The sequence below is a fragment of the Rhinichthys klamathensis genome, unplaced genomic scaffold (assembly GCF_029890125.1).
Source record: "Rhinichthys klamathensis goyatoka isolate OS25496 unplaced genomic scaffold, OSU_Roscu_1.1 h1tg000014l_1, whole genome shotgun sequence".
Taxonomy (NCBI): Eukaryota; Metazoa; Chordata; class Actinopteri; order Cypriniformes; family Leuciscidae; genus Rhinichthys; species Rhinichthys klamathensis.
In genome coordinates, this window is record NW_026606566.1 from 111,059 (window position 1) to 125,812 (window position 14,754).

Sequence of the window (14,754 nt, forward strand, 5' to 3'; positions counted from 1 at the left end):
AAGACGGTTCTCACACACACTACACAGTACATCACAGGTCAGGGAACTCACAATTAAATGCAGTCAAACGTAACCATGCTGCTTTGGTTTATTAGCTCGAAAGCTGCGGCTTAAAGAGACAAAAACATCATTATTGTGACACTGGGAGATCAACTCAATCCTGTAGCAAGTAATATATTATTGCTTATAATATGAAAATATTGGTCAGCTTAACCTCATAAACTCGTCAGCTTATGTCAGACCAGTACAGTACGGCACACAGCTCTCTGCTGTTGTCCAGATGTGGGATTATGGGTCAGTCCTACTAATCTGGATGACTGGTTGACCAGTAAAAATGAGTAGTCGTGAAAGAAAAAGTTGCCCACCGGATGAGAAAAGACACTGCTGCTGATTCAGTTAATAAATAACTGAAGTACTGCATCGAAAACACAATTCAAGGGTTAAGAGACGTTATCATCCTACACAATCACAACTGAAACATTGGGGGAAAAACAGAAGTGAAGCTACAGGCGACACACACCCTTCCTAACTGATCACCAGATGCACGAACCATGAGAAAAATGACATCCAACGAAAAGATTCACTCACAACAATCGAAGTGTTTTGTTGACACAATCCCACACAATCCCAATTCACACCAGCACCAAGACTGCGAATGCAAAAACAGAGCACTGCGAGAGTCCAAACACTGACGAAAGCGAGAGATCTGGTGCGAAGGACACCGTCCAGACTTACTTTCTGCCTTTCACGCGCCGGTAGCGCCGGTTCCTGCAGGAGATCATCTGTCCTGGGAGCGCTCGCACCGCCTGACGGGCTTCAGGAGGACCGCTCATGTCTGACACAGAAGCGCTCGTCTCTGGCGAGGTCTGCTCATTTCCTGTGCTGTGATGCACACACTCGCGCTTCCTCGGGAGCCGCTGTGACCCCATGACACCAGCTCTCGATCAGCAACGCTTCCTGTCTTCCTACAGCACTCTCTACAAGCGTCAAACGCCAACCGCCCCTTTTGCTTTGGACGGTGTACCACTGTGATAAGGGTTGTCCAACATACTGTCTGGTAGTACCAGAACCAGTACCAGTAGGAGAGTAACAATATATAGCGCAATACAAAAATGCAACAATATGTATTGTGTGTAGTTCACCCAAAATAAAAATTACAAGTTTTTAGAGTTTGTGTCACTACATTATACTATACTGTATATATATAATGTTGAAAATAATGTACTGTATAATAATGCAATGGGGGAATATGTGTGGGTCCTGATAATGCCATATGTCTGATGTTACCAGTAAAAGTGATCAGTTGACTGAGAGGAAACCTGTTGCCTTAAAATTAAGTAAATAAACGTCATACGTAATTAAAAAATTTAAGTTGTGTAATTGTCAAGTTCACACAACTTAAAATAATTAAGTAAATAAACTTCAAGGGTATTGAAAAAGTTAAGTTGTGTGAACTTGACAATTCCACATAACTTACATTTCTCAATTACGCATGACGTTTATTTACTTAATAATTTTAAGGCAACGGGTCCACTCACTTTATTAAGCTAAGTCAACTGATCACTTTTTACAGCGTACCAGTAAAAAGTGGCCTATATTTTTTAAATATATATAAATATTATAAATATATAGTGCAAGCGTATTTGTCTAAAATTGCCAGCTTCAGAATCATGAATATTGATATCCTGGTGTCTCTATTGTCCTGCATTGGGTTTCCAGCACCAAGTCCAAGCCTATTCATTTACACACACAATTTAATACCAAATTTAGCATTTCAATCAACAGTACATTTTCCTGTTAATCTTTTACCATATGTCTTGGAGTATCACAATAATATCGTATCGTGAGTTCAGTGTCGTGATGTGTATCGAATCGTGGCATGAGGGTATCCTTACATTATACTATACTGTATATACACTCACCGGCCACTTTATTAGGTACCCCATGCTAGTAACGGGTTGGACCCCCTTTTGCCTTCAGAACTGCCTCAATTCTTCGTGGAATAGATTCAACAAGGTGCTGGAAGCATTCCTCAGGGAGTTTGGTCCATATTGACATGATGGCATCACACAGTTGCCGCAGATTTGTCGGCTGCACATCCATGATGCGAATCTCCCGTTCCACCACATCCCAAAGATGCTCTATTGGGTTGAGATCTGGTGACTGTGGAGGCCATTTTAGTACAGTGAACTCATTGTCATGTTCAAGAAACCAATTTGAAATGATTAGAGCTTTGTGACATGGTGGAAGTAGCCATCAGAGGATGGGTACATGGTGGCCATAAAGGGATGGACATGGTCAGAAACAATGCTCAGGTAGGCCGTGGCATTTAAACGATGCCCAATTGGCACTAAGGGGCCTAAAGTGTGCCAGGAAAACATCCCCCACACCATTACACCACCACCACCAGCCTGCACAGTGGTAACAAGGCATGATGGTTCCATGTTCTCATTCTGTTTACGCCAAATTCTGACTCTAACATCTGAATGTCTCAACAGAAATCGAGACTCATCAGACCAGGCAACATTTTTCCAGTCTTCAACTGTTCAATTTTGGTGAGCTCTTGCAAATTGTAGCCTCTTTTTCCTATTTGTAGTGGAGATGAGTGATACCCGGTGGAGTCTTCTGCTGTTGTAGCCCATCCGCCTCAAGGTTGTGCGTGTTGTGGCTTCACAAATGCTTTGCTGCACACCTCGGTTGTAACGAGTGGTTATTTCAGTCACTGTTGCCCTTCTATTAGCTCGAACCAGTCTGGCCATTCTCCTCTGACCTCTGGCATCAACAAGGCATTTCCGCCCACAGAACTGCCGCTCACTGGATGTTTTTTCTTTTTCGGACCATTCTCTGTAAACCCTAGAGATGGTTGTGCGTGAAAATCCCAGTAGATTAGCAGTTTCTGAAATACTCAGACCAGCCCTTCTGGCACCAACAATCATGCCACGTTCAAAGTCACTCAAATCAACTTTCTTCCCCATACTGATGCTCGGTTTGAACTGCAGGAGATTGTCTTGACCATGTCTACATGCCTAAATGCACTGAGTTGCCGCCATGTGATTGGCTGCTTAGAAATTAAGTGTTAACGAGCAGTTGGACAGGTGTACCTAATAAAGTGGCCGGTGAGTGTATATATAATGTTGAAAATAATGTACTGTATAATAATGCAATGGGGGAATATGTGTGGGTCCTGATAATGCCACATGTCTGATGTTACCAGTAAAAGTGATCAGTTGACTGAGAGGAAACCCGTTGCCTTAAAATTAAGTAAATAAACGTCATACGTAATTGAAAATTTTAAGTTGTGTAGGCTAATTGTCAAGTTCACACAACTTAAAATTATTAAGTAAATAAACTTCATGGGTATTGAAAAAGTTAAGTTGTGTGAACTTGACAATTCCACATAACTTACATTTCTCAATTACGCATGACGTTTATTTACTTAATAATTTTAAGGCAACGGGTCCACTCACTTTTTTTAAGCTAAGTCAACTGATCACTTTTTACAGCGTACCAGTAAAAAGTGGCCTATATTTTTTATATATATATATAAATATTATAAATATATAGTGCAAGCATATTTGTCTAAAATTGCCAGCTTCAGAATCATGAATATTGATATCCTGGTGTCTCTATTGTCCTGCATTGGGTTTCCAGCACCAAGTCCAAGCCTATTCATTTACACACACAATTTAATACCAAATTTAGCATTTCAATCAACAGTACATTTTCCTGTTAATCTTTTACCATATGTCTTGGAGTATCACAATAATATCGTATCGTGAGTTCAGTGTCGTGATGTGTATCGAATCGTGGCATGAGGGTATCCTTACACCCCTAGTCGGTACTAAAAAAGTGTTGACAGAACCAGCATTTCTTCAGTAGCGGATGCAATAGGTCTGTATTACAGTTCTGTATGACTTCCACAAATTATTTCAGTTCAGTCAAAGACCTTTACAGCCTACCTGAGCAAAAGAGCCTAAAACAACAAAAACACTGACCAAGCAAATAAATATGACAAAAATTAGAATAAAAATAAATAAAAAAAAATGTTCTCCCTATGAACTACATGTTATTATCTATGCCAGGGATTTTCATAATGGAATCTAACTTAAGGGTTAAAGGATCAAAAATATCTATACAATTGAACAAATGTAAGTAAACACAGCATATTTATATTTATGAAAAGGATTCAAACATATTTTACGCCTCTTTAGCTGTACATACTATCCTTGATACTCCTTTACCATGGTACTGCCACAGAACTATATTTAATACACGTTGGAGTCATTTTGTTTATTCTGTCAAATTCGTCTTACCTTTTTCTGCAATGCCAGAACGACATCAGATTATTTTAAGGGGATAAATCGAACAGACGTTGAAATCCAGTCTGACTATCAACTGAAACGTGTCGAAGTGACACTGAAGCGGCGTGTGTAGTTCCTCAGGCTGGTTTCAGGTCAGCTGATCTGGCCTGCGCTGAGCTGTACTCAAAGCACCTGCCTGTCTTTCCCTCCAGCACTTCCCCAGCGGGGACAGAAGCACTGGACACACACGTCCTCATTTTTTATGTTAGGATTTGGTCGAATCAAGAATCGGTTCAGTTCCAAAAGTCAAGGCACGAATATGTGAAATTGCAGTGGCAGATTTGAGAAGTTGCAAATGCCTAATTGAGGTTGTACTGCGAATGTGAATGAAAGAAAAAAGTGCAAATATGCACTACAAGTTTGTGTCTGTCATTGTACTTCTGTGAATGGCATTTCACACATTTGTGACTACTTGTCAACAACAGCTTCAAATTCAGAATACAGGTTTGTGACTATTGTCTGCGAGTGCAAATCTCAACATTCATCTTTAGATTCGTATTGGTAACACTTTACTTGAAGGGGTGTGCATAAGACTGACATGACACCTTCATAATCATGACATGACACATGTCAAGAATATGAAGGAGGTTTTATGCATGTTTATGACAACTGTCATTATGTATCATTCGCTCAATTATGACATTTTTAATGCAAATATGACATTGTTTGAGATGTTTTTGTCATGACAACTTGACAGAAACCAATACATCATACCTGTCAGTGTCTTTGTTATGACAACTTGACATAAATATGTCATAAACATGACATAGCAGATTCATTATCAAACTTAAGAAACCACTTAGCTTTATGGGTTAACATTACATTAAACTGTCATGTGGTTGGTTTTGACATTGGCTGTCATGAGGCATTATAACTGTGTCATGAATATTTTTCTTGACCTCAACTACAGTGGTACAAATTGAATGTGTCATTAAAATGTTATAATGGCCTCATGACAGCTAATGTTAAAACCAACCACATGCCAGTTTAATGTAATGTTAACCCATAAAGCTAAGTGGTTTCTTAAGTTTGATCATTAATCTGCTATGTCATTTTTATGATTTATGACAGGTTGTGTTGTCTTAGTAATGTCAAGATGTCATGACAAAGACACTGACAGGTTATGATGTATTGGTTTCTGTCAAGTTGTCATGACAAAAACATCTAAAACAATGTCATATTTGCATTAAAAATGTCATAATTGAGCGAATGACACTTAATGACAGTTGTCAAAAACATGCATGAAACCTCCTTCATATTCATGACATGTGTCATGTCAGTCTTATGCACACCCCTTCAAGTAAAGTGTTACCCTTTTGGTATACAGGTTTTCACATTGGAGCTGTGAGTGTAAATTTTAGCGTACAAGTACAAATATTTATTGTACAAGTTCTCAAATTCACATCTACATGTTCTCGATTTTTGCTACTCTTTTACCTTCATAGTTATGACCAGGTTCTTGATCGTAAAAGTAAAAAAGCTTGGAACTCATGCGTAATCATTCTTGACTTCCATTGTCATCATCATCATCCTCATCATCATCAAACTACAATGGCTTTAGGTTTTCAATCCAGCCAGTTTATTTTCATCACTGAGGCTAAACCTCCTGTGATGCGGTGAATGAATGGGATGTTTGCAGCAGATGTTTGTGTTGCTGCTGATTAACTGCACTCATCCCTCCATGAAACTAACTTCATGATTGATGCTCCAAGAGGAACAGGGTCTCTGTGCGCACTGATGTTCTCATGCCACTTTCCCAGCGGCGCGGATGGAAACTCCATTCATTTACATGCTGTTTTTACCTATGGCAATTACCACAGAGCAGCATTACAGGGGTTGGGGCTGAAATCCTTTCGGGAATGAAAACAAGGCAACGGTGGCAGGGTAAAAACTCCCTGAAAGTAAGAAAGAAACCTCAGGAGGAAGCGGTGCTCAGAGGGGAAAGTTACTGTCCTGTGTTCATTATGTCACTGGAAAACACTGGAAGTATTCTAGATGTAATGCGTTTCGCAACACATGTGGAGATGATTTAAGGTTATTGTTGGCTAAAATGAACTGGGGTGAGTAGCACACCCTTATTGTAAGACTTTTAGGGAAAAATGGCAATAGTGTCCACAGTAGAGTTGTCCTAATGAAGACAGCTGAAAGATTGTATTGGTGTTGGCTATGTCAAGCATCACTATTTCCAATGCTCATATTAGGGTTAGTGATTTGAATAAACCTTCAATCCCAAATATCACATTTTAGAAGTCTAACTTTAACGAAAAAGATAAGACTGGTGGATTAGCAGAAGGCTAAACTGGTGAAAACCCCCACAGGTCGCAGAGCCATATCTAGACGGTTTCGGCCAATCACCAAGCAATCACCCAGAACACCCTTAACCACGTCTAGTAAAGTCACCCTTGTAACTACTCTTAATGCATTTAATATGATGTTCATCTAATGTCATTAGAGCTCAGTAAAGCGGCCTGTTGTTGGGGTGATGACAATCTGCCCCTACAGTAAAGCCAGTGCTGTGTACGCTTTATTAAACTCTGTTGTGAATTCCTACTTTTTCTTCGCTATCTCTGACTATTTTCTCATGTGATTTTGGCCCCTGCTGAGAGTTCGGGAACAGAAAACTCTGCATCAGAGCCATTTTCCCATGGAATTAATGCCCTATTTACGTCTTCCAAGGCAAACTGTGCTTTCCCACCCAAGGGACAACTAGCATCCTCCCAAATAAACCACGTCACAAAGGCGTTTTACACAAGTGTTCTTTGCTCACTGTCACTCGAGTCTGTTCACATGGCGGATGAGTTCTCAAACTGCTTTACTCTGCAGGTTTCTTCCAATCTCTTCCATGACCTAAAATCTCACCAGAGCTTTATCTCAGTACAGTTTTAAAAGAGAACTATACTGATATTTAAATTAAGGCAAGTTTATTTATATAGCACATTTCATACACTATTGCAATTCAAAGTGCTTTACATAGAGGACATAATAACAAAATAAAAGCAAGGAATATTCAAACAGTTATTCAAAAGCTTTACATAGAAAGGGATTATTATAATAATCACACTATAGCAATTCATAGAGCTTTGCATAGACAATAGACACATAGACACAAAATAAAAGCAGGGGGAATTAAAGCAGTTATAAAAGGAATTAAAGGAGATAAATGATACACTTATAAAATGAATTAAAATTGTAAAAAGATAATACATAGAATAAACTTCTCATCTGGCAAAACACTGGTGTAAATTGAGAACAGAAAAAAAACAAAGTAAGGAAAAATGAACTAAACCCATATTTGCATGTCCTGTCCAGGATCTGTAATAAACCTTGCCAGGTGTGGCTCAGGTGTAAGCTGCTTGTGTCACAGATGGGAACAAAATGACCCCTTTAATCAGTCTTCGCCGCTCTCCTCTCACGGCAGATCTCAAAGCCCCGTCTCCACAGCCCTCTCTTTCCCTCTGACCCAGATGTCCTTGCCAAACGTCCTCCATCTCTGCAGCTCAGCCCTACCACTGAGACGGTTTCACAATCTTGCCAATTTCCAGATCCAATGGAAATGCTTTTGCAGACTTAGCAGAACAAAGGATATGCCCATGAAAATACTCCAGTAGGTGACTATTATTTTGCCAAGTTGGACAGATGTGTCCCTGAATCAAAATAAGTTAATAGTCATAAGACAACATTCCTGTCCCCTATACAGTACACCATATTTCTTGACCACTAAACAGTACCAAAAAAATGGAGGGAAATGACATCCTTAAGACCCACTGAAGTGCCTTTGAACGAGCAGCTTTGTATGATGCTTTGACGTTATTTCCACTGAAACAGGAAGCTAAGGCGGGACATATTGAATGGCTCCTCCACCTGTCCAAATAGCCAATAGTGTTTAGTTTACCTCACAGACTGCACTTTGTACTTGACAGCACCATGGAAGCGAATTCGAGCGCTGATGATACAATACATTCTAGAGAGCATTTGATTGTACAGAAGATGTGACGAAAAGCTGAAGTCCGCGGTGATGTCATAAAAATCTGTGATCCATTTCAGCGGAAGTGAGACACTGAGATTGTCATTTGTCATTGTTTTGGAACACACCAGCTTATTCATAACCTTAAGGCTAACATACACTCACCTAAAGGATTATTAGGAACACCTGTTCAATTTCTCATTAATACAATTATCTAATCAACCAATCACATGGCAGTTGCTTCAATGCATTTAGGGGTGTGGTCCTGGTCAAGACAATCTCCTGAACTCCAAACTGAATGTCAGAATGGGAAAGAAAGGTGATTTAAGCAATTTTGAGCGTGGCATGGTTGTTGGTGCCAGACGGGCCGGTCTGAGTATTTCACAATCTGCTCAGTTACTGGGATTTTCACGCACAACCATTTCTAGGGTTTACAAAGAATGGTGTGAAAAGGGAAAAACATCCAGTATGCGGCAGTCCTGTGGGCGAAAATGCCTTGTTGATGCTAGAGGTCAGAGGAGAATGGGCCGACTGATTCAAGCTGATAGAAGAGCAACTTTGACTGAAATAACCACTCGTTACAACCGAGGTATGCAGCAAAGCATTTGTGAAGCCACAACACGCACAACCTTGAGGCGGATGGGCTATAACAGCAGAAGACCCCACCGGGTACCACTCATCTCCACTACAAATAGGAAAAAGAGGCTACAATTTGCAAGAGCTCACCAAAATTGGACATTTGAAGACTGGAAAAATGTTGCCTGGTCTGATGAGTCTCGATTTTTGTTGAGACATTCAGATGGTAGAGTCAAAATTTGGCGTAAACAGAATAAGAACATGGATCCATCATGCCTTGTTACCACTGTGCAGGCTGGTGGTGGTGGTGTAATGGTGTGGGGGATGTTTTCTTGGCACACTTTAGGCCCCTTAGTGCCAATTGGGCATCGTTTAAATGCCACAGCCTACCTGAGCATTGTTTCTGACCATGTCCATCCCTTTATGGCCACCATGTACCCATCCTCTGATGGCTACTTTCAGCAGGATAATGCACCATGTCACAAAGCTCGAATCATTTCAAATTGGTTTCTTGAACATGACAATGAGTTCACTGTACTAAAATGGCCCCCACAGTCACCAGATCTCAACCCAATAGAGCATCTTTGGGATGTGGTGGAACGGGAGCTTTGTGCCCTGGATGTGCATCCCACAAATCTCCATCAACTGCAAGATGCTATCCTATCAATATGGGCCAACATTTCTAAAGAATGCTTTCAGCACCTTGTTGAATCAATGCCACGTAGAATTAAGGCAGTTCTGAAGGCGAAAGGGGGTCAAACACAGAATTAGTATGGTGTTCCTTTAGGTGAGTGTATTCATATAGAAGCTAAAAAACTTACATTTTGATTTCAGGGGGCCTTTAAGGACACTGTTCAAACTCTTAATTCTGTCCTTAAAATCGGATGGATAAAAAAAAAAAATTCAGGGGCAACAAGGATTGTTCCTGGTACTGGAATTGTGCCGAGTGCTGTGAATCCAAACTTTAGCTGACGGTCACATGATTTTGCCAAGTCATCAATAGATCTTTTGTTTGCTATGGATGGAGTAGCATTCATCTTAAAGCAATCAATCTCTAATCCCAACCCTAATAATGAACTCTCCCTAAAACATTTTACAAGCCACAACCTAGGGGTGAGCGATACCACGATATTAGATAATTATTAACGATTAAAATGTCTCCACGATCTGCTTTTGAAGAGAGATTGTAGTATCGTGCTACAGTTCTCACGCCGCCGTCCCATTGCGCTTAAACAGTCAAATACACAAACACAAGTTATTTATATCTTACATGAGCTTAAAAAGCTGAAAAATTGATGTGTGTCAGTATAATAGATCCCGGCTTTGGCTCTTAAAGTGACAGCAGCCTAACAAACCTGCTGCCATTTGTGTCATTAATGTTAATCAAACAAAACACAAAGAAACAAACCTCACTCACTGCTCTAGACTGAATAACTTCAGTAGCATCAGTGCATATTTAACTCAAACAGTACAGTGTTTTATTTTATACCCGGCTATTCAATTTCTTCCGTGAATGCTACTGTGTCGAATTAAAAAAATGTTTGGAATTTGTATCTTGTATGTGTCCTATTATTTGTGATTTGCATCTTTGTTCTTATTTATAATAACAAAAATATCAAATAAAAAATATTTCCACACCTACTTTGGCCAAAATGGTCTGTCATTCTTTTTTTCTTTTCTTTTTTTTTTTTTACCTTGTAAGACAGGTTTTTTTTTCTAATAGGGAAATTAGTTTTGCTGTACTGCTTATTGACTTACAAAGTAGTCTTAAAAACCAACATGAAAAATAATCATACGATTGTGGTTTATTATTCTGCCAAAAAAAAAAGTGCTATATTTTTGCCATATCGCCCACCCCAGCCTTAACTCTCATTAAAACTGATCACAGGAACACAGATCTATGACCAACATGGAAACCGAAACAAATCTTAATAAAAGTATCCAGTGTGAGGCAAATTCCCACAACCAGATTGAAAAGATTCACCATTAAAGAAATTTCTGGGATGCCTTATTCAAACTTTAGGTACTTTGTTGATGTTTCAAATAATGGGTATTTACAGATATTTGCAAGAATGCCATCAGAACGAAATTCAAAAGGGCAAATGAAAGTATTACAAGTAAGAGAGTAAATTCCCCTGAAATATTCTTCAATCTAAACTGGAAAATCTGGTTGACACCGGCTGCATGTCGACCACAAGAAACGGCACTTTTATAAAACCAAACACCTCGTCAGAGCTCAGAGCTAATCACCTCACACTGATGCAATTATTTCCTCATGATTAGAGCTGATGATTAGCCAGCCTAGAGATCGCTTCGTGATTCCAGCCCTATTGTACTGCGTCATAAACTCGGCAGCTGGCACAAATAGATCCGGTTGTTCGTTCATTCAGCGGGTACCTAAGCGGATCTAGAATGTCCTGAGGAAAAAAGTAAGAACTGATCCTCCATCGCCGGATTAAAGTGTGTTAGGACAATAACAGACGTGATGGAAAATCACCGGCTCTCAATCTCACACGGAAGATGAGGGGGCAGCTCTATGCGGTTCACCACTATTAGGGAAGTTCAACTTCTGCATTTGGTCATTACAATGTGACACCAAGTCTCAAAAAAACAACAGCCGTGTCCACTGTTGTAAAGGAAGTGATGACACAGTGAGGTGTTACGTAGACAGACCTTTGTATATCTGCATAAGGCCCACTTTATTACATACATTCACACTGTCAGTTTTTGGGATTGACAACCCCATCTACTTACAGGTGTGAGTCTCGAAATGTCCCGTTCAAACAGCAACTTACAGTAGCGTCTCGAATACAATACTGTCTGAATGTGCAATGGGAGTCAAGCCCGTATTCTCTTACCAGTAACAATATGGACAATGACCAAAGTATATGGCGACGTCCATTAAACTGAAAGGTTTAAACACTTTAGAGACACGACAAGAATCCAATCCAGCCTCAAGTTCATCCGTCAGATCTTCATTGACCGACCGCAACTTTTATATCTGGGTGGAGAGCGGAGCGTTTGAGTCACGCGTCACAAAACACAAAACAGATCCGCTCCGGTGGAGACCAGAAGCCGCGTTTCAATTACCCTTCAAATTGCGCAAATTGAAATTGCGAATTGAAAATACGCCTAATGGAAACACGTCAATTTTGCAAAAACTCCCATATGACCGCAAAAAAGTTTTTACGCTCGCATGAGGTGTTTTTCAGGCAATTCGAAAAGGGAATATTTTGCAAAACTGCAATGGAATTTTTTTTTCACATCTACAGGTCACCTGACGTACGCAACAGTCGATCATTCGTTAAAGAAAACGCGGTGTGTTTGGACAGAAGACGAGACAGAGTTCTTCATTAAACTCATAAAAGACTAAAGTATTACAGGAATACTGGACTGTAAACCACAAAGAAATGCCACAATTTATCAAGAGCTTGAAGCAGAAGGAGGGAGAAACTCCTCATATGTGCCGCTCTCAGTATAAGGGTCTTGCCATTAATGCTGGATAACACACACACGTCTCCTTCATTAACAATAATGGCCAGTGCGGTGGCTGTGGTATACATAAACCTGCCAACATCCATTGCCATGTTTGGAATGAGGAAAAATTACGTTTCAGTCGCATGACATCGGTTAATAGAAACGCCTTCATTTCGCAATAGTTTTTTATCAACATTTAGAAAATATCGCTAAAGTTTTGCGCAAATCTGTAAAGGAAACGCGGCTAGTGACTGGATCGAAGACCTTCAGACGACACACTGCTCATATCTCTGTCACTGTAAGTTAGTTCAGAATGTCTGATTTCAAAAGTGCTAAATACCTATTATTTTATGCACATAATACAACAAAATTTTATGTTGTTGTAACTTCAAGTGTCTTTTGCAAACCTCACCAAGTGCAGAGACTTTTCCTCACAAGTGTTCATCATACAAACAACTTTCCAAACAAACTTCTGGAAACTGACTCACAGATATATCAGATTAGTCAGATATTAGTCTTCTACGTGACAACCAAGAATAAAACACATTGTTTTAACAGACTGGATCAGCAGCCAACAATTTGACTTCAGCACTTCAATGAGCGTTTCCCAAGAGCCTTTGAGGTAGCGATTGTGTAAATATGAGTGGGTTGTGTGTTTCGCAATATGTAAGTTTTGGGTTTTGCATTAGCCTCATGAAGAGTAGAGAGTCTGCCATATTCAGGATCTCAGCAGTGCAGTTGTTAGCGTCAATTACAACAAACAAGTTTGAGAGGGTAAAATAAAGAACTCCCTGCGCATCCAGTCTGCCTAGCATGGATAAGAGCAGCAACAACCCCCCTTAGGGCAAACAGAACAGAACCAACATGAATGTATTGCAGATATTATTAATCCATTTTAAATGTACCACATAATTAGAGAATTTTAGTCTGATTCAGGGGTAATCAGAATGCCATCCTGACTGACGAGTGGAGCTGGGGAGGGAGGAGGGTAATTAGCTCCTGAGAAACGCGATAGCTGCTGATAATACTGAAGGAGCTTATTTATGTATACAGTGATAGGCGTTGTATTCCTATAGGTAGACGTGGATCAGCTGACAGTCAGCTGATGCGAGCTTGACTAACGTGACCTGTCAAAACTGACGCTACGCATTTTTTTCCAAACAAAATTATTACATTTATCTTGCCTAAATGTTTGCGCTCATTGGATTTTTACAATGGGGTTGTAAATTTACACAACACAAGGAAGCTTGATTTAAATTGTTTAATTAAAATTGAAAAAAGTAGCACAAATAAATACAATATAATAAAGATACAAATAAAGACAAATAAAGAGAAAAGTTTTTGAATACACTACCGTTCAAAAGTTTGGGGTCAGTGAGAATTTTATTTTTATTTTTTGGAGGAAAGAAATCAATACTTTTATTTATCAAGGACAGTAAAGACATTTATAATGTTACAAAAGATTCTATTTCAAACAAATGCTGTTCTTTTGAACTTCCTATTCATCAAAGAACCCTAAAAAAAAAAAAAAAAACTGTACAACTGACAGACCAACAACTGTTTCAACATTGATAATAATAATAAATGTTTCTTGAGCATCAAATCCTCATATTATACTGATTTGTGAAGGATCATTTGACACTGAAGACACTGACACTGGTGATGCTGAAAATTCAGCTTTGATCACAGGAATAAATTACACTTTACTATATATTCACACAGAAAACAGCTGATTTACACTGGAATAATATTTAATACTATAACCGATTTTTGTTGTATTTTTAATCAAATAAGCGCAGCCATGGTTAGCAGAAGAGAATTCTTTTAAAAGTATTTAAAATCGTACCGACCCCAAACTTTTGAACGGTAGTGTAGGTCTAACACTAGTATTCATATATGCTACAGAAACTGAATAAAGTAATCAAATGGAAAATAACACTGGGTAGTATTTTAGTCCTGAAAATATTAAATACGTAGGCTAATAATCCTGATTCCTTTAATTTAAAGCTATCTTTTGTTGTTTTGACAACAAAATTAATGACACACACATATGGCTGCCGTCACTTTAAGAGCTAGTGCACGGATCCTGTGTTCATTACTGGCATGCGTTTTATGCTTATTAAAGACAAAAGCGACTATGTTTAGAGTATACTCACGAAGACCGCAATATAATCCGCGAAAAATAACTTTTGTTACTGGCCAGCTGTTTTTGAGGCGGATTTTCTATGAATGTGCGCTTCGAAAATAATCTCTCAGAGAGCGCGCGAGCACTGATTAGTTTAAAATCGCTTGAATGTTTAAACTGGTGGTAAGACAAAAAGACGTGCAAATGGTAAACCTCAGTCACGATGCACTGCTGGCCCGATTGTGCAAGTG

The 14,754-nt window shown here is 39.3% G+C and overlaps 1 protein-coding gene across 2 annotated transcripts in view; it reads right to left on the bottom strand.

The window, feature by feature from the left end:
• The window catches only part of limk1a (LIM domain kinase 1a), a 72,736-nt gene that overhangs the window by 49,464 nt on the left and 8,518 nt on the right, over positions 1-14,754 (bottom strand). The window contains exon 1 of one of the 2 annotated variants that reach the window (XM_056270721.1): positions 736-935. The exons of the other annotated variant lie outside the window; for it this stretch is intronic. Coding sequence (XP_056126696.1) covers positions 736-929 — 194 coding nt within the window. The 5' untranslated portion in view covers positions 930-935. Of the gene's footprint in view, positions 1-735; positions 936-14,754 lie in introns of those variants that run through there. 2 annotated transcript variants of the gene reach the window in all.